Here is a 20,839-nt window from a genome sequence, read left to right as displayed (position 1 = left end):
CCATCTGTTGCATCTAGAAGAATGCCAGAGCCTCGAGACTGGTATATCTATTTCTACTTTTATTCACCTCTGAACCATTCTCCACTTGGGAGCAAGGATGATCTTTTCGAAACAGAAGTCAGACCTTAGCTTAAAACCCTTCAATGACTTCTTATTGCATTTAGAATATGCCAACTCCTCAGCCAGCTTACAGAGAGCCCTACAAAATTAAGGTCCCTGCCTGCCTCAGTCTCATCATCATCTAATCTCCCCCTCACCTGACCCCTTCTTGTCCATCAAATCTCAGTGGAAAGGTCTCATCTTTAGGGAGACTTTTCTTGAGCAGATTGTCTCCCACCACTGGATTGCGAGCTCTCTGAGATGAGGAGCTTCCCCTGTCTCCTTCGCTGCGGAATTCACAGCTCCTAGGCCCTCATCAGTATTTGGGAAATGAACAAATGCATTGGTACAGTTTGGCTCTGGGAGACAAGGGAGAAGTTTCAGGGTTTTCCAACCAGATCTGAAGCCCTGTCCTGCTCTTGCTTCACCCTGATCCTCAGTCCAGTGACTGGAAACTACTTCCGGTGGCCAGACCTTTCTCAGGGTGTTTATTCATTCACCTGCCAGCACTCCCTTTTCCAGAGCTCTGGTCACTGTTCAGGGCTCCTCTGACTTCAACTTGGACCCCTGGTGATGACAAGTTGCCCAGCCCAAACTCTTCCTGAAGATTGTTGGGTTCTGTGAGCATTTGACTCTGCCCACCCATCTAAAACCCCTCAACCCAGGTCTTTTCTCCCATTTCCCTATCATCCTATTACAATTAAACTACAAATGCTTGCTTGACCTCAAATTCCAAACACAGCCATTGGGTTTTGGCATTCAGTGGGAGGGCACTAGCATTAGACTGAAATGTATACAGATTATGAAAAAAGAGCTTAGATTCTTCCTTTATCTCTGATATTTGCTGTGGGAAACATCTTCAGAGGTGTCTGCCTGAGTGCCAGTAATATCGTCCAGTTCATTTCTGTGGCCTCAAAGGCATTTTGAGATTCTAAAACTGGAAAACATAACTCAGAGTAACTTAAACCTTTATTTAAGCACCATTAAAACTTCCATACAGGGCTTCCCTGGTGGCGCAGTGGTTGAGAGTCCACCTGCCGATGCAGGGGACGCGGGTTCGTGCCCCGGTCTGGGAAGATCCCACATGCCGCGGAGCGGCTGGGACCGTGAGCCGTGGCCGCTGAGCCTGCGCATCCGGAGTCTGTGCTCCGCAACGGGAGAGGCCACAACAGTAAGAGGCCCGCGTACTGCAAAAAAAAAAAGAAAAGAAAAGAAAACTTCCGTATAATGTGCAGATTTGGTAGAATATTTATATCTACCATCCATCCTGTTCTCAGAATGGTGCTTCTAGAAATGTTCCTTTGGCAAAGAATTTACTATATCCCATTCAAGCAATGCACAAGTCATCAACTGGCAACCTTCCATGAAGAATCTATAATGGGTAACATTCTCCCTTTTGAATATGGGCAGGCATCCCTACTATATAATTAGGCTTATTCATTGTATATTTATCACCTGATTCTATTCTAGGAATTGAATGTGAGAGGCAGTATCTTCCCCCAGCCTTCATAGCTAGGCAGCCAAGTGGCATAAACATGACAAACAATCCAGATAGAATGAACATCCACAGCTCACATTAAAATGTACAGGGTCACAGCTGCCTTTGAAGACCAGCCCTTAAACGTCTCTAACCAGTGATGGATAGCCAGGCCTTGCTCTTGCATCGATTCATCTTGGAAGTGGAACACTTTGACCCGTTCTTATCTTAGGCTAGGTTGCAGAAGACTCCTAGTGCCCTCATTACAGCTGGTGTCCTTCCAAAAAGGACTGCGATCTTCTTAGACTCAAATTTATGGACAAACGTGCCAGTGCAGTTCTGGGTTTCTCAATCTGTTAAGTCTTACTTTATCCTAATGGGTCAAGTGCGCTTCCCGTTTATTACAATGGCTTGCCATATAAGGGTGATTTATTCAACAAGCATGTATTAAACTCTATATGGATCAGATACAACTGCTGGTGCCATGAATACAAAGATGTAAAGTGATTCGTTCAATCAAATGGCACATTTTTTACTGAGTGCCTACGAAGTGCTTGGAAATGAGGATGCATAGGCAAGTAGGACAGATAGGGACCGGCTACCCTCAAGAAGCTTATGATACAGTGGGGGAGCCTAGGTAATGAGCAAATAAATAGATAAAATAGTTTAAAACTGTGATGAAAAGGAAACAGGTAAATTGAGTTGGGGGGTGGGGTGGGAGGATGGACACAATTTAGTTCATAACACTAATCCAAAAAGAGAAAGAAACAAAGAAAATTTAAAGATCTATCTCCAGTCGCATAATCTTTTCTAGGGCTAAAAATAAGAGTCAGAGTTGTTCCAATTAGCGTCTGTAAGAAGTTCAGTAGCCTTCTTAGAGCAGCTGTTCTTTTCCTTGCCCTAAGGTCTCTTGGGTACCAGGAAGGTGGGGCTTAGTTTTCACTTCCAAGGTGAAAGCCCTCCCACGTTTTCTTCCTATTTTGACTCCCTCAGGGTCTTTACACCTAGTCCAGACTCCAGAACTCAGGAAAGGTTGCTCCATCTCTCTTTTCTGGAACAAGGAACTTTGATCTCACCCTTCCCAGGCAGGTAAACTTGATCCCTATACTTGCTCTTCAAGTGCAAGTCTGAGTACAACCCTTGGCAGTCCTGAGGCCCTTTCAGAGAGTCCATGAAGACAAACTCTTCAGATGTTATTTTCCTTTTGGGGAGTACTACGGAGCTCTTTTGGTATGGTATGACATGTGATACCACAATGGACTGATTGCAGAAGCAGATATGAGAATCTGGTTACCTTTTATTAAGCCAGACATTAAAGAGATTTGCAAAAATGTAAAACAATGCCACTCTTCTCACTAAATTGTTTCTCAAATTATTTTTTATAAAAATGTTATTTATGTTTATATAAAGTTATTTATTTATTTTTTTGACTGTGTTCGGTCTTTGCTGCGGTGTGTGGGCTTGTCATTGCAGTGGCTTCTCTTGTTGCGGAGCAGGGGCTCTAGAACTCAGACTCAGTAATTATGGTACATGGGCTTAGTTGCTTCACGGCATGTGTGATCTTCCTGGACCAGGGCTTGAACCTGTGTCCCCTACATTGGCAGGCGGATTCTTAACCACTGCGCCACCAGGGAAGTCCTATTACTTATGTTAACGTGTTTACATTTATTATTTTCAAATGAATAAATACATATTTCTCAACTCCCCACTTTTAATTTCTAATACAGTTAATACCAATAGATATACCTCATAAAAACAGAAGCTTTTTGCAGTCATCAATAATTTTTAAGAGTGTAAAGGAATCCTGAAATCACAAAGTTTGAGAACCCCTGTTTTAAAATCCTCAAGCTGAAGAAGAGTGAAAGCACACGTGCAGAATTATGAGTGAACTTTCACTCTTTATTCATTAGTCCCCCAAATATTAATGGGACAGGCACTATGCGAGATACTAGTGATAAATCCAGTCCCTTCAAAGAAATAAACGTAATGGGGGAAATACATGAGTAACTGGGCTATTCCAGTACTGGATGTACCAATAACACAGGTGCCCTGAATCAGACATTTAATTCAGTCTCAGTCAGGGAAGACTTCCTGGAGGAGGAGGTGCCTAGCCCGGCATCTCAAACATGGGCAGTAGGTGCAAAACACGGTTCAGTAGAGACTGTGCTGAGAGAAGAAGAAAGGTTTCACAGAGGCCAGGATATCTAGGCTGAATCACTGTATTTCTTTTCCAAATAACAAAGGGGCCACAAATTCAAAGTCAACCTCCTTAGGCACTTTGAAAAAAAAAGACCTATTAGGGCTTCCTTGGTGGCGTAGTGGTTAAGAATCTGCCTGCCATTGCAGGGCACACGGGTTCGAGCCCTGGTCCAGGAAGATCCCACATGCCACGGAGCAACTAAGCTCGTGCACCACAACTACTAAGCCTGCGCTCTAGAGCCTGTGAGCCACAACTGCTGAAGCCCGTGTGCCTAGAGCCCACTCTCTGCAACAAGAGAAGCCACCGCAATGAGAAGACCGCAAACCGTGACGAAGAGTAGCCCCCGCTCGCCGCAACTAGAGAAAAACCCGCGCACAGCAACAAAGACCCAACGCAGACAAAAAAAAAATTAAAAAAAAAAAAAAACCTATTAGCCTTATTAAGAATTTACAGTAGGGAATTCCCTGGCGGTCCAGTGTTTAGCACTCCATGCCTCCACTGCAGGGGGTACAGGTTCCATCCCTGTTCGGGGAATTAAGATCCCACATGCTGCATGGTGAGGCCAAAAAAAAAAAAGAATTTACTGTAGGCATTTGATTCTTTCATAATAGCTGCATAACCTCCTATCTCCTGTGTTATAATGCTGTGGCCACGAGCACACACAAGGTGATCCGTGTGGATGCTTAATCTAAACTGATGTGGAGGCATTTTGCTTTGTGATGTAGCACATAGTACATATCTGTTAACAATTGCCTGTTTACGTGGTTTCGCCCTAAGAACATGCATAATTTATCTTTTTTGAGTTTTTATATTATTGATTGAATCAGTCATGTTTATCTTAAAAATCTCTCCCAGAAATGGTCTTGCCAAAAATTGCCCAGAGGGATCTTGAACGTCACCTGCTTCATCAGACAAGTCTGAATTTCCTGTAACCTGGAGATATTTCCCCGCGGGTGCTCAGAGAGCCAGGGGGGACAGACAACCTGGGAGGCCCAAAAGGCTGCAGACTAGACCTTTGTGGCGGGTTCTGAGAAGCAGGGGGTATTAGGCATTTCAGTTAGGTACAGCACGTTATGAAGAGTTAATCTGAAGAGAGAAATATTTTTCCTTTGGGACACTGTTCTATGAAGCCATGTTAGTAATTCCCAGAGTTCGCTTCAAATTAAAAAATCTAGTTTATTTATATTGGGCCACTTGCCACGCTCATCCTTCAGCCTCTCAAGTCCGTAGCTGAATAAGGGGCAGCGGATGCAGTACCTAACAGGTAAGATCTCCCCCGCCCGCCCATTCTTTCCCGTCTAGAGCAGTACACCGGGACTCGGCGGTGTGGCCTGGGAAGCGGAGTCTAGACGCAAACTCCAGGCCCCGCCTACCCGATGGCGTCCGCGGCGCCGCTAGCTATCTCTACCCGCCAGAGGTCGCAGGCTCAACGAGCAGGTATCTCAGTTAGCGAGTGACTAATCCAGTCGGCGAGAACTAATCCAGTTCTCACGAGAGAAAGCGCGAAGCCTGCCGGGACGGACGCGCGGCCTTCCGTAAGTTGGACCAAAATGGCAGCCTTGGAGGAAGGCTTCACGTTGACTGCGGTACCGCTGGGTTCCGGGCCTGACGGACCCCTTGGAGTGGAGCAGAGCGACAAAACAGACCAGTTTCTAGTGACGGACAGCGGCAGGACCGTCATCCTCTATAAGGTGAGAGCAATAGGATCGGAGCGCCCCTGCTGCTGTCTCGCCCCTTTCTGAGTTCGGAGCCGGAACCTCAGGTTTCTCACAGCTTTGGAAAGAGGTCTTGCAGCGAGCTTAGCGGAGAGCCGTTGTGGCCTTTTGGGGACGCTGAATGAGGTCTAGAATCTGACTCGGTTGTTTTCCCGGAGAGGCATATTTCCGAATTGCAGGTGGCAGAGCGTCTAAGTGCACGTGGGCTAGATTCGGAAAGGAAAGGAAAGGAGAGGAAACCTGTGCTTTCGCTTCATATCTCCCGGAGATATCCTTGCTAAGATCCCCTTCTGGGGTCTCTGTCACCCCAGCTGCCCGCAGAAGGGTTGAACGGAGATTGGTGGGGTGGGAGAAGGTGTCACTGCCAGAAACAGTGCTTTAACCTTGTGTCCGTACGCTTCTTACTCACTCGTTAGGAGGGAAAGTTTTGTCGGTGTTTTGTTTTGGCTTTTTGCTTTCTTGGCAGTTTAGTAGGCATCTTGATTCCGAGTGACCTGTTTCCAGCTATGGTTCACCCTGTGAATCCTGGATTTGCGTCCCTTGAACTCTACACACCCCGCCCCCCATTTAGCCTAAGGACTGCTTTAGCACATTTTCTAAACTTTGCTTTTAGTGGTTCCATAGAAAGTAATTCTTTCTATGTGAGCTGCTGAACAGTTTTCTGTGTCTTTAAGAAGTTGGGTATCTCAACATCGGTAATCATCAGGGAAATGAAAACCAAAACCACAATATCACCTCACACCTGTCAGAATGGCTGTCATCAAAAAGAACACAAAAAAATGTTGGTGAGGACATGGAGAAAAGAGAAGCCTTGTACCCTGTTGGTGGGAATGTAAAGTGGTGCAGTCACTATGGAAGACAGTATGGTGATTTCTCAAAAAACTAAAAATAGAGCAACCATGTGACCCAGCAGTTTCACTCCTGGGTATATATCCAAAAAAACCCCCAAAAAACAAAAACACTAATTCGAAAAGATACATGCACCCAGTGTTCATAGCAGCATGATTTATTATTATTTATTATCTTCCATTCCAAGATATGGAAGCAACCTAAGCGTGCATCAATAGATGAATGGATAAAGAAGTGGTGTACATCTATACAATGGAATACTACTCAGCCATTAAAAAAATAATGAAATTTTGCCGTTTGCAGCAACATGGAGGGCATTATGCTAAGTGAAGAGAGTCAGAGAAAGACGAATACTGTGATAGCACTTATGTATGGAATCTAAAAACTACAACAAACTAGTGATTATAACAAAAAAGAAGCAGACTCACAGATATAGAGAACAAACTAGTGGTTACCAGTGGTGACAGGGAAGGGGGGAGGGGCAAAATAGGGATACAGGAGTAAGAGGTATAAACAGTTATGTATAAAATAAGCTACGAGGATATATTGTACAACAGGGGGAATATAGCCAATATTTTATAATAACTATAAGTGGAGTATAGCCTTTAAAACTGAATCACTAGATGGTACACCTGTAACTTATATAATATTGTGCAACAACTATACTTCAATTAAAAAAAAAGCTAGCTGTCTGCTTTGAAGTTTGGGGAACAGGTTGCCAACAGTACACTATACTGTTTGCTTGTTTTGATGCTTCTGAAGACACCATTGGTTTTTACCTGGCTGTCAAGTGGACTTTTTGCAGTTCCTGCATAGGAATAGAGTGGCTGATTAGAATTGGCATGATGCCGGCTATCCTTATTCTGTTTCTCATGCCCTTGTTCAAGGGCACAACTGCATCAGTTTTTTAAATATACTAATATTGTTCATTATCAAAGTGCCGATACTAATTTACTTATTTTCACTTTAGGAACTTATATTTTCATTTTAACTACTCTTTTAAAGTTTTTTTTTTAATTGTAGTAAAGTACACATAACAAAATTTACTATCTTAATGACTATAAGTGTACAGTTCAGGGTATTAAGTACATATATTCACATTGTTGTGCAGTCATCACCACCATCCATCTCCAGAACTCTTTTCATCTGGTAAAACTGAAACTCTGTACTCATTAAATAATAACTCCCAATTTCCCCAACCCCAGGCAACCACCATTCTACTTTCTGTCTTCAGTGGAATCCACATAGTATTTGTCTTTTTGTGACTAGCTATTGTTTTAATTTAGGAGATTTGTTAAATGCTATCGTTTTAATGATTTCTTCCGAATGTAAATTTAATCGCTTTAATGTCTGAAACTGACTTTTTGAATATTGTATGTTCATTTCATTAGGTTTCTGATCAGAAACCCTTGGGGAGCTGGTCAGTGAAACAAGGTCAAATTATAACATGTCCAGCTGTGTGCAACTTTCAAACTGGAGAGTATATTGTTGTACATGATAATAAGGTGAGTTTTAAAACTTTTATATAATATATACAAAACAAATCAAATTTTATTAACTATTCATGTTGTATGTAAATGGAAATTGGAATGCTTTTTTAACTTGTATGTTTTTATTTCAGGTCTTGAGAATATGGAATAATGAAGACGTAAACCTGGATAAAGTATTTAAAGCGACAGTAAGTCTTTGGATTTTCCAACACATTTATTTAGTTTATTGGTGAGATGGAATAATTTGTAATGTAGCAGTTATTTATCTTAAAGTGTCTGTGAACATGACATAAAGGTTATAACCAGTTTTTCATTCTAGCTATCCTACAGTATGTCTTGGTAAAATGTCTCAACTTATGAGTTAATATGTTATAAAATGTTACACGATATGTTATTTTCATATGAGGTTGAGGATTTAAATAATTCATGAATGATACATTGATAGTTATTTCCATGAGTTTAAATGTTTGTGGTGTGTCCCTTGCAAGAGCAAATGAACTTCATTGTTCTCTTTCTTAAAATAGGTAGAACAGACCCTGCAAGTTTTATGCATTATACATTTTAAAAGTGGCACATACTGCAGTGAAAAAGAACCATGACTAACTGTGCCTTTTCTCCTAATGACCTAAAGTATGTTAATTAACTTTGTCTTATAAAATGAAGATCTCTAACTAGGTTAATCTTGAAAGTTCTTTATGGCTCTAAATGTCTAACTCTAAATACAATTGGCATATTTTAGAATTGGTTCACAACAGAGCTGATTCACATACAACCGCAGTTGTCACCCGGACCCTTGAAACCTCTAGCCAGCTACCTGTGCTGCCACCTGGCTCCAGTCATTTTGTTTACCCTGAAGTAACACGATCCTGAATTTTACACAATGGGTTTTTTTTTGTTGTTTTTTTAATCCTACATATGGTGTTAACTTCTTTTCCTGGGCTTGCAGGCTATGTATACATACATACATAAATACACACACACACAAACATATATATATGTGTGTGTGGCTCATGTATTCATATATGGCATCTTTCTTTTTCTAATACCAGAACCGCTTATAACTCTGCATTAGTGCCTTTGTTTGTACCTCTCCTCACCTCCAGTTTTGAGAGACCCAGGTTATAGCCTAACCTCCAGTATTTACAGTGGAAAGATAAACCAAAAATGAATAAAAGTGATTACATATGGGGGTGAGCAGGGGAGAGGATAGAGAATAGGATCAAAAGTTAGACTTCTGAATGTATTTTATGTTAGATTTAACTTTGGAACCATACATAATTATGAAACAAAATTGAGTAAAAATGAAAGCAAATCAGTCCCTTAAAGATAAGCCTTCTCCGGGACTTCCCTGGTGGTGCAGTGGTTGGGAATCCGCCTGCCAATGCAGGGGACACGGGTTCGAGCCCTGGTCCGGGAAGATCCCACATGCCGTGGAGCAGCTAAGCCCGTGAGCCACAACTACTGAGCCTGCGCTCTAGAGCCCGTGCTCCGCAGCAAGAGAGGCCACCGCAATGAGAGGCCCGCGCACTGCAGCGAGGAGTATCCCCTGCTGGCTGCAGCTAGAGAGAGCCCGCGCGCGGCAATGAAGACCCAATACAGCCAAAAATAAACAAATAAGTTTATTTAAAAAAAAAAAAAAGATAAGCCTTCTATAAATGTCCTGATTCTATTAGGTGGCAGTTCCTTTAGAATAAAAATTTAAATGTTTTTATGTTCTTCTAGTTGTCCGCTGAGGTATATAGGATACATTCAATACAGGGGACAGAACCCTTGGTGCTGTTCAAGGAAGGTGCCATTCGTGGTTTAGAGGCCTTGCTTGCAGAGCCCCAGCAGAAAATTGAAACTGTTATCTCTGATGAAGAAGTGATTAAGTAAGTTCTAATACTTGTAATTTTTACCAAAAAGAAAATGCACTCTGTGTTTTTTATATTCTTTGCCTTGTTCAAAAGTATTTTGATTATAAACATGATAAAAGTAAGCTGATTGAAAACCATCTAAAAGACAAGTAGCCAAAATTACATCCCTCAAAAGCCTCTGGCGTGATAAGTGATTGAGGAAACTGGGGCCAAATGAGTCCTGTCCTAATAACAGAACTGGATAGTCAGTTATTTGAAAATTAAGTGAGTAATCCCACAAGACCGGAATCTTCTGTCATATAGCCCTGACTGCCAAGATCAGAACCCTTTCGCCTGAAGAAATATGCAGCTTGTTAGTGGAATCAGGATAATGCTTTGAGACCCCTTCTTTCCCAGATTCTGGAATAAAACTTGGGAAATGACTTGCACAAATGATAGAAGGAAATCTCACAGTTTTACATCTATCCAATCCCTATTCTTTCATCCCATTTCCTGTTTGGTTAACTTGCTGCCCCTCCCGGCCCACCTGGTGTAAACTAAATCTTTAAAGGTCCAAGCAAAGACTTGTACGTAGTCACTCAACAATGTGGACAGTGACCAGTTATATCTTAGACCCAATGAATGCCTCTAAAGTGTGAGCAACTGTATTTGGAGGAAATCTTTACGCAAAAAGATATAGGTAGAGAATCTGGGTTCTAATCCCCACTTTGCCAGAAAATGGCTGTGCAGCCTTGGTTACAGGCCCTTTACCCTCCCTATGCCTCAGTTCCCGCTGTCACTTGAAGAAGGCAGGTGAGACGCTAATGTTTTCCTGAGAACACTAGGCCCCAAAATGACTCTGAAAAAAGGAGGGGTGGGTCAATTAAGTTTGGGGAACACCGCATCTTGTCTTACATGCCCTTGGTACTTTATAGTTCACGTTATTGTCTTTAAAGTTCTGGGAAGCTCAGCAACTTGCATTTAATCCAGAGATGCATTTGACGGAGGAATGCCTTCTAGGTCCCTGTGGTAGATATTTTGAAACATTGAATTAAGTGTTCTCTGCTACCTCTCTGGCTCTAAAAAATATTTAATAAAAGGTAATCTCTTAAATTTAGATTGATGGTGTGTTTCAACTGGTGATTTTGCATTTTATAATTTTTCTTTTTCTTTTTTTAGGTGGACAAAGTTTTTTATGGTATTTAGGCATCCTGTGCTGATTTTTATTACTGAAAAAGTAAGCGATATCTTTAATTCCTGGCCCATTTTGTGACATTTCAGAGTCATCTGTATGATTTTTAAAACTAAAATTGGACTTTGGTATTTCTTTCAGAAAATTTTAATATATTTTTAAAATACTGAAAAATCTATTAGTTATAATTATTTCTATGCCTGAATTAAATATATTTTATAACTTTTTAAATTTAATTGGACAAGAGGTTTTTAAGCACTCATTAAAGTAATTACAGTGGGGCAACAGCTGGTCTCAACATTTAAATATAGTTGGTGGAAATGGGAATATTTTTAAAATAAAATAACTTTTTATTTTCCAGCATGGAAATTACTTTGCTTATGTACAAAAGTTTAACTCACGTATCCTAAGCAAATACACACTTTTACTTGGACAAGAAGAAAAATCGGTTACACAGAGTTTTAGTACATCTGTGCATCGGAAATTCATCTCTCTGATGTCATTAAGTAAGTATTTTTTTTAAACTTTCAGAGTTTATAAATAAAGGGGTATTACAGGATAGTGTTTTAAGTTCGAGTCTTCAGTTTTTACAGTTTTCTGTTGTAGTATTTCCCTTTCCATGCTTCCTTACAAGCATTTATACCTTCACTTTTTGCATTTTGCCATGTCTAGTCACGCAACAGGTCAGTAATTCTCTGCAGGTAAATTTTATGTCTTAAAATTTTATCATAAGCAGTAAATAATATAATACCAGTAAAAAAGGAAAAATCACTCTTTATTATGATAAGTCCAGTTTTTTTGATATTGTATTTAGTGAACCATGAAATACCTAAGGTTGGTACTGCATGGCCTCCCCATTCCTCTTTTCCAACCTATAGTTTGCCATTCTTTTGAGCAGTGACAGAGACAGGTGGGTAAAAGGACACTAACAGAGCAGTCTTGGACTCTTACTAGCCACCATTTTACAGATTATTTTTTAATTCCTTGGAATTTACCTCTACTTAATGTTCTGAGGTTTAATCCCAGTCTTATGCATCTGGGGGAAAAAATGCCTTTGTGGTCTTCTCTCCCCCCAGCCCTTTATGGCTTCTTTTGAAGTTGTTTTGGGAAGGTTAAGGGAGGAAGAAACAGAGCAGTATTTAGGAAACATTTTCATGTTATCACAGTTTAAAATCTTTGTGAAGTTTTTCAATGTGCAAACGTTTGCAGTGGCTGTTAAGAAAAAGGCTCCCTTCGTTCATCATGTCTAGAGTGTCATTGGAATCCGCTTAATATCTTTGCTTAAGAGGGACTGGTTTTCTTAAAGTTTAACCTATAGGACATATTAATTGTTACACAGAAGTTTGTGAGTTATGTTTTAGCTTTTGAACATTGAAGTAAGGGAATCTGAACCAAAGGGTCATAAAATCTTCATGTAACATAGCTAGAACCACATGAAATTGCCAAAAATACAATTGACCTACAAAACCCAGCAATTTAATAAGGTTTTAGGGTGCTGGAGTAACAAGAAATGTAATATTTAGACCAGAATGCTAATTAATTTCTAATAAGAGATACAGCCTTTTACTGATTGAATTGTCTGTATTCCTGGCAGTCCCCTCATATTTTAAGTTATTACAGATATTTACAATTTTTATTTCATGGTTATCATGACATTTCTTACTGAGATTTTTATTAATATTTCTCCTCCATCAACTTTAGGTTTGTAGTATATTCTTTATGGGAAAGCATAGAGTGATGTGATTATTACATTTGTTTATTTTTCTGGTTGGATTCTCTATCAAATTGGTAAAATCTTATTAACAACTTAGTACATTTAATTATAACCGATATAGAACTATCATTTATCCAATAAGGAACAATAAATACTTGTTTCCAACAGGCTCTGATGGATGTGTATATGAAACCTTGATACCAGTACATCCAAGTGACCCAGAAAAAAATCAGAGGGTAGTTCCATCACTGTTGCTCAAGTCCGTGGTGTCTGGCAATGCTCGAAGTGGTGTTGCACTCACCATCCTGGATCAAGATCACGTAGCAGTCCTGGGACCACCACTATCAGCTTCTAAGGGTAACTAAAATCCAATCAGTTAAGAAGTCCTTTGGATTTTTTCCATCAAAGTGTACTTTTAAGTCTCCTCTTTCTTTTTCATTTATTTATTACCACCCTAATTCATTCTCTTTTTCACTGTAGCTTCCTAATTCTTGAATAGGTCTTTGATTTCATCTTGCCTTGATCAGTTTCTCTAAAACATTTCCTATATCACTCACTACCTTGCTTGTCACCAGTGTCTTAAATAAAAACTGCAAATATCTGTGCCAGCCTGTAGGCATTGGAAACATTGGTAAGACTTGCAGTAGAGGATTGAATTCATACCTTGGTGACATTTTAGCAGAATATAAATTCATTAGTCTTAGACAGCTTGAAATTTGGGGACTACTAGTGTGCCTTTTTTTTTTTTTTTTTTTTTTTTGCGGTACGCGGGCCTCTCACTGTTGTGGCCTCTCCCGTTGCGGAGCACAGGCTCCGGATGCGCAGGCTCAGCGGCCATGGCTCACGGGCCTAGCCGCTCCGCGGTATGTGGGATCTTCCCAGACTGGGGCACAAACCCGTGTCCCCTGCATCGGCAGGGGGACTCTCAACCACTGCGCCACCAGGGAAGCCCTAGTGTGCCTTTTGTCTCTGTGACTTCAGAGCAGGATTTTCATCATCACCTCACCTCCTCACCCCCAAACACCCCTCCACACAGACAATTGTAGTCTATCATGAAGGACACAGTTGTTCCTGGCTAGTGCAAGATTGGGGTCTCCCAGCCTACACTATAAAACTCCAAATCTATGGTTTAGCATTCAACTCTCGCCACAGTCTAGACCCTGTCCACGTTTTCCAGTCTCTTCTCCCAATTTCAAAGCAAGAACTCTCTGCTTTATTCAGGCCAGGCTCCCTATTGACTACAAACTTGATATGGCCATCCTTGTGTATTTTGTTTTGTTTCTTCTTTTTAAGATAGGAGCTACCACTTATGGTATACTGTCCTGTGCCAGGTGTTTTACTTGTATTATTTCATTATCTGTGTCATTTAATCCTCCAACAACCCTATGAGAGAAAGTCTAGTTATTATCACCCTTATTTTACAAATGAGAAACTGAGATGTTAGGTAACTAAGTAGTGGAACTAGGGTTCAACCCAAGTAGGTTGACTCTTACGCCATATATCTTACCATTCTTAAGTCCTGGCTTTTAGCCACTTTACCAAGCTGTGCTTCTCCTCTCTCAACCCCCATCCTCCCTCTCTAGTTCCTGGTCTAACCCCAAAAAAACTCAGTAACCTCAGTAAAGTTTCCCATGTCTCTTTCCAGAGTTTTTTAAAATATATGCAAATACTACTACTTATTTTTCTTCCTCTTTTTACACAAATGGTAGCATACCTTATCCTCTGTTGGATACCTTAATTTATCCACTTACCTGAGATATCATAGAGAGCCTTCCATAGCAGCATCTGTATTGACTTCTTTTTTCTTTTTAAAATTTTATTTATTTATTTTTGGCTGTGTTGGGTCTTCATTGCTGCACGCGGGCTTTCTCTAGTTGCGGCGAGCGGGGGCTACTCTTCGTTGCGGTGTGTGGGCTTTTCATTGCAGTGGCTTCTCTCATTGTGGAGCACAGACTCCAGGCGTGCGGCCTTCAGTAGTTGCAGCACGTGGGCTCAGTAGTTGTGGCACACAAGCTTAGTTGCTCCGCGGCATGTAGGATCTTCCCAGACCAGGGATCGAACCCGTGTCCACTGCATTGGCCGGCGGATTCTCAACCACTGTGCCACCAGGGAAGCCCGACTTTATTTTTTTAAGAGGAAAATATAGGCAGAACATTCCGACATAAATCACAGCAATAGTTTTTTGCATCTGTCTGCTAACAGAAGGGAAATAAAAACAAAAATAAACAATTGGGGCCTAATTAAATTTTAAAAGCTTTTGCACAGCAAAAAGAAACATTGACAAATCGAACAGACAGCCTACTGAATGGGAGAAAATATTTGCAAATGATATGACTGATAAGGGATTAATATCCAACATATATAAACAGCTCATACAACTCAAAGTCAAAAAAACAACCCAATTGAAAAATGGGCAGAAGAACTGGATAGACATTTTTTCAAAGAGGAAATGCAGATGGCCAACACACACATGAGGAGATGCTCAACATCGCTAATCATCAGGGGAATGCAAACCAAAACCACAATGAGCTATCACCTCACACCTGTCAGAGTGGCTGTCATCACAAAGAACACAAATAATAGGTGTTGGCGAGGATGTGGAGAAAAGGGAAGCCTCGTACTCTGTTGGTGGGAATGTAAATTGGTGCAGCCACTGTGGAAAACAGTATGGAGGTTTCTCAAAAAACTAAAAATAGAACTACCATATGACCCAGCAGTTTCACTCCTGGGTATATATCTGAAAAAACAAACTAATTCAGAAAGATACCTGGACCCCAATGTTCATAGCAGCATTATTTACAATTGCCAAGATAGGAAAGCATCCTAAGTGTCCATCAACAGATGAGTGGGTAAAGAAGTGGTGTGGGTGTGTAGATATGTATGTGTGTATATATATTTGTGTGTGTGTGTGTGTGTACATATATATACATATAATGGACTGCTACACAACCATTAAAAAGAATGAAATTTTGCCATTGCAGCAACATGGATGAACTTGGAGGACATGCGAAGTGAAATAAGTCAGACAGAGAAAGGCAAATACTGTATGACATCACTTATATGTGGACTCTAAAAAGTACAACAAACTAGTGAATAAAACAAAAGGAGCAGACTCAGAGATACAGAGGACAAAGTAGTTACCAGTGGGGAGAGGGAAGGGAGGAGGAGCAAGATAGGGGTAGTGGAGTAAGAGGTACAAACTATTATGTATAAAATAAGCTACAAGCATATGTGTACAACATGGAGAATAAGCCAGTATTTTATAATAACTATAAATTGTGAATCACTATATTGTACAACTGTAATTTATGTAATATTGTGCAGCAACTGTACTTCAATAGAAAATTCATTAATTTTTTAAAAAAATGCTTTATTTTTTTAGAGAAGTTTGAGGTTCACAGCAAAATCGAGGGGAAGGTACACAGATTCCCATATGCCCCTTGCCTGCATATGTGTCCACTTCTTGTCATGATATCGCATATCTGTGAATTTCTGTCTTCATTACTCATTTTTCTTCTTAATAAAGCAAGACCTATGTGTTTAACTATGACTTCCCTCCTCCCTCCCTCCCTTCTCCTCACCCCCAGCACCATATATTTATATTTGGCTGACTTCTGAACTTGGGACTTTTTTTTTTTTTTTTTTTTTTAATTTTTTGGCTGCACCACGAGGCATGCGGGATCTTTAGTTCCCCCACCAGGGGTCAGACCCGCACCCCCTGCAGTGGAAGCGCGGAGTCTTAACCACTGGACCTCCAGGGAAGTCCCAACTTCTGAATTTGTATGTCTTATTTTATAGAATGCCTCTCCATATGGAATACAAAATTTCAAACACTACAGACTTCAAAAGAGTTACCACAAGGGACCAGCGGTCAAGTAAGTTTTTGCACTTTGGGGTTTTTTTCAAATGTACTTATTTTTGTGTCTGACGAATAGACTGTAAGGGAAGAGACCTCTTCGGATCTAAATATTTTATCAGTTTTGATTAAAATAAATTAAGAAATATTTTCTACCTGCGAGATTATATTTAATTTGGTTATTTTTATAGTTTCTTTATGTTTGTCACTTTCAAAAGACTAAATTATAAGCTAATTATAGATCAGGAGAGAACAGTTAGCTAGTTAACAAAACTTTTTAATCTCACTTTGGTTTTATCTTTTTACTTTTGTATTTTGAACTATATCCAAGGGCTGTTACTTTGCCTAATAAATTAGTCTTTTAGGTTATATGTTAAATGTTATCATGGAATTACATAAGAATACTTAAAGAATTAAAATTTAAGGTGACCAGACTGTAAACTTCCTGAGGCAAGGGACCTTGTCTTTTTTTTTCTGCATCATATCTTCAGTGCTTAACAAAGGTACTCAGTAAGTACTGGTTGTTTAGTGAATATAAGATATAAATAAATCAAGATATGGGATGTTGTTGATCATTGTACTTTAGAGGATAAGGAGACTATGTTTCTTAGCATAGAATTCTAATTTATATTTAAACAAGTAATTTTCACAAGATTAGCCGTTCACAATTCCACTGCTCTAACAAACTTCACTTTTGATTTCCGTGTTCCTTTGAGCTTTTTGTTCATATACCTGTCTCAGTTTTACAATTTTGTATTGAGATCATGAGACAGAAACTGTTAAATTCTGCTTTTTTCATTTCGTGCATCAAAACAGTTTGCCTGTGTTACAGTAGCCTTTGTGAGTATCACGTTAATAGATGTGTAATACTGACAATATTTATTTTAAACAATTCATTTATTTTAAATATATGTGTTGATCAAATTTTTATGAGTCAAAAGAAATTATCTTTAAATTATGCTTTATTCAGACATGGGCAAAAATAAGAGCTTTGTAAACCTACCTCAATTAATAAATTGAACATATGAGATTATTCTGGAAAGTTGCTTAACTTCACCTTATCCTTTTCTGTTATATTAAGATTACTTCCACCACAAGTTATTGTTATAAGTTATATGGCTTTGTTGAATCAGATATTAGAAGAGAAAAAGGATTGCTTACATTTTTGATAACTTTTTTGTAGCTCTGGTATCATGGGGAAAATTTGTTTATGCTACATGGAAAATTTCTAACTGTAATCCCATACAAGTGTGAGGTGTCATCATTAGCAGGTGCTCTTGGAAAACTCAAGCATGGTCAAGATCCAGGTAGGAACTTAAATGTTTTATTACTAAAAACCAATTTATAAACTTCTAGTTTGATATGTAGATTTTCACAGCTATTGGTTTGCATAACCTGTTCTTAGTGTTGAAATTTGCCAGTGTTCATTCAGATTTTATTGGTCAGGAAGCTACCTTGGGAACAGTCCACATTGCAGATACTGCTGCAGGTTAAAGAGCTATGCTGCATTTTGAACGCCAGTGTTCTGACTTTAGGGGCAACGGGAAAGTCCTGCAGACAAAATCAGAAATGCTTTTTCCCTCCTTGGTTTACCAGTGGCCTCATCTGTTGGGCACATAGCCTTTTAGGATATTATGATTTACTGATCTGAGGTTATTGGTAGAATGAAATGGACTTTAAAGCCGCTTTTGAATTGTGCGTGAGTGGTGGTTGTTTTATTGTTCTTTGTTTGATTGATTGGCTGGGTAAATACCAATAGGTCAAAAAATTCCAGAAATTGTGTGTTCTGTGTTTTCTTAGACATTCATGCCATGACTCATTTTGTAAACTGGGAAACATCACAGGGATATGGACTTGGATCTCAGAACTCAGAGCAGTCAAAGAGAATCGTAAGTTTGGTAGTTGAAATAGAAATGTTACTACAGATGTTAAAAAACAGAAAAGGCTGAATTATTTTAATAATTCATATTTGTACAACTCTTACAACTTGCTCTTAATGATGGGGTGATTTGAAGCTTGAACCCAGTAACCTGACAGCCCTTATCCGAAAGTGATACATGTCGTCTAGTAGTTTTTATGGGCATGTGTGTAAGACCCAGGTGTAAAAATGGACCAGTTTGCAATTAGTAATAATAGAGTATAGAGATTTTATTTATGAAAAATGAAAACCTTAAAGATATTTAAGTTAAAAGTTGAAATAGACCCACTTTTCACTATAAGAAAACCAAACCCTAAAAAAGCTTGTGAATGGACTTCCCTGGTGGCGCAGTGGTTAAGATTCCCCACCTGCCAATGCAGGGGACACGGGTTCGAGTCCTGGTCTGTTCCCACATGCCCCGGAGCAGCTAAGCCCCTGTGCCACAACTACTGAGCCTGTGCTCTAGAGCCCGCAAGCCACAGCTACTGAGCCCGCATGCCACAACTACTGAAGCCCACATTCCTAGAGCCCGTGCTCCGCAACAAGAGAAGCCACTGCAATGAGAAGCCCGCGCACCGCAATGAAGAGTAGCCCCCACTCGCCACAACTAGAGAAAGCCCACACGCAGCAAGGAAGACCTAAAGCAGCCAAAAATAAATAAATTAAAAAAAAAAAAGTTTGTGATTAGAGCAAAAGTGTGCCAGTCTCTTTGGGACATTTTATATTCTTCTAAATGTCTATTGCATCTTTTGTGTTGTTTTGAGATCCTAATCAATTTACTGAATTCCAGTTAAGGAGAAGGAAAATTGAAGTGAGTGTACAGCCGGAGGTCCCACCATCCACACAACTCTTAGCAGCCGTACAGGTAAATTTTAAAATATTAGAAATACGAAAAATCAACTCATGGTTAAAAGAAATCCTATGTACTTTTTATTCTGTCTTCCTCTTGTGATCATTTTTAGAGCTATGGCTAACATTTGTATAGTATATTGAGGTTGTCAGAGTGATGCTTTGGCTTATTTGACTCTCACTAAGCATTTTGTGAGATCAGTGTGATGGTGGTGGCCTCATATCTCATTCACCTTTGCATTGAATGTTTGTAATTTAGCTTCTTAGAAATTTTGATTTCTAAATCCTTGAGTTTTTTTTTTTCTTCTTTGTATTTTGTCTTTGTCCAGTAAATTGTAGTATCAACTGCAGTTTCACAGGAATGCATGAATGCTGTTAGTGATTTAAGACAATGTTAAGCTAGGAACTTTTAAGTGCAGAGCGACATTTATTAATGTACCACACTGAACTCTTTACTTCTGCCCTTTCAGAAAGATTCAGAAAAACATATTGAAGTAGAACTACGTAAATTTTTGGCTGTTAAGCGGACCCCGGACTTTCATACTATTATTGGGGATGTAGTAATAGGAATTCTGGGAAGATATAAAGCAGAACCATCGTTTTATCCTCGGAACTGTCTGATGCAGCTTATCCAAACGCGTGTGCTTTCTTACAGGTAAATGTTTCTATACAGGTAAATGTTTCTGTACACCAAACTTTATACACATAACTCTTTTGACCTTGTTTTTTGCAGTTCTGATTTTTATACTCTGTAAAAGCCTTATGAATTATTTGCAATTGAGAGTTTCTTAATATGTATAAATGATTCATGTTTTTGGTCTTAGCTTGTGCCCTGGCTTAATGGAGTCTGCCTTAGAAAAGACGGATGTGCAGATCCTACAGATCTGCCTACAGCAGTTCCCTGACATCCCTGAGTCAGTCACCTGCGCTTGCTTAAAAATTTTCTTGAGGTAAGTTAGAAGCTGATGGTACTTTACTTTCACTGCATTTTTAATCTATTGTTTTATTTTATTTCTAAAACTTTAAAGTCTTAGAAAATAAAAATTTTCCAGTAAGTTCAACTACTTGTAAGAATTATTTCCTGCTTTCAATTAACATGATAGCATTGGTGATGACAGTCTTCAAGAAACAGATATCAATATGGAGTCAGTTTCTGACTATACTGCTACTATACAAGATGGGGAAATAGAACAACAAACTGAAATTCTTCAAAATGGTTTCAATCCTGAAGAAGATAACTGTGAGAATTGTGCTCAGGAGTTGATTGAGAAGCCTCAGGCTGCAACAGAGGAGAGCACTTCATGCCCTGTTACAGGGAAAAGAGCAGCGCTACTGTATCCTTTGAAACCATTTCCCTTGTATTGTCTCTTTCCCAGGGATGTAGTCCAATGCCAAGCAAAAACTAAGGGGTAATTAGATAATTTAAGGTGGTTTTTTCCTTTTCTTTTTTTCAATTTTTTTCAGTTTCTGCTTGAAAATGGATTACATTCAATGCTGTGTTCAAACAACTTACTTAAACCTTATTTAAGAAGCTGTACTAAGATAGAAGCTCTATCACTTCTAAAAATTAGTATACTGAATAAACACCAATTATCTATAATAGCAAAATATTCCAGATGATCTCTAGTGACGAGGAGAATGTTCA

The 20,839-nt window shown here is 39.5% G+C and overlaps 1 protein-coding gene across 5 annotated transcripts in view; it reads left to right on the top strand.

Moving 5' to 3' along the window:
• The first annotated feature begins 5,303 nt into the window (after window positions 1-5,303).
• NOL11 (nucleolar protein 11) overlaps window positions 5,304-20,839 on the top strand; it is a 42,948-nt gene continuing 27,412 nt past the window's right edge. For 3 of the 5 annotated variants that reach the window (XR_012328726.1, XM_019944501.2, XM_004314933.4), the window contains exons 1-14: window positions 5,305-5,467; window positions 7,732-7,845; window positions 7,962-8,018; window positions 9,553-9,701; window positions 10,845-10,902; window positions 11,219-11,363; window positions 12,740-12,928; window positions 16,370-16,446; window positions 17,611-17,734; window positions 18,228-18,316; window positions 19,136-19,210; window positions 19,665-19,849; window positions 20,019-20,144; window positions 20,298-20,528. Coding sequence is in view for 4 of the 5 variants with exons in the window: in XM_019944501.2 (XP_019800060.1) it covers window positions 5,327-5,467; window positions 7,732-7,845; window positions 7,962-8,018; window positions 9,553-9,701; window positions 10,845-10,902; window positions 11,219-11,363; window positions 12,740-12,928; window positions 16,370-16,446; window positions 17,611-17,734; window positions 18,228-18,316; window positions 19,136-19,210; window positions 19,665-19,849; window positions 20,019-20,144; window positions 20,298-20,528 (1,760 nt within the window). In the remaining variant the exon portion in view is untranslated. Of the gene's footprint in view, window positions 5,468-7,731; window positions 7,846-7,961; window positions 8,019-9,552; window positions 9,702-10,844; window positions 10,903-11,218; window positions 11,364-12,739; window positions 12,929-16,369; window positions 16,447-17,610; window positions 17,735-18,227; window positions 18,317-19,135; window positions 19,211-19,664; window positions 19,850-20,018; window positions 20,145-20,297; window positions 20,529-20,839 lie in introns of all 5 variants that reach the window. The other 2 variants (XM_019944500.2, XM_019944502.2) reach the window with 2 other exon arrangements.

Source organism: Tursiops truncatus, chromosome 20 (genome assembly GCF_011762595.2).
Source record: "Tursiops truncatus isolate mTurTru1 chromosome 20, mTurTru1.mat.Y, whole genome shotgun sequence".
NCBI classification, from domain to species: domain Eukaryota; kingdom Metazoa; phylum Chordata; class Mammalia; order Artiodactyla; family Delphinidae; genus Tursiops; species Tursiops truncatus.
This window is presented reverse-complemented; position numbering and strand designations above follow the sequence as displayed.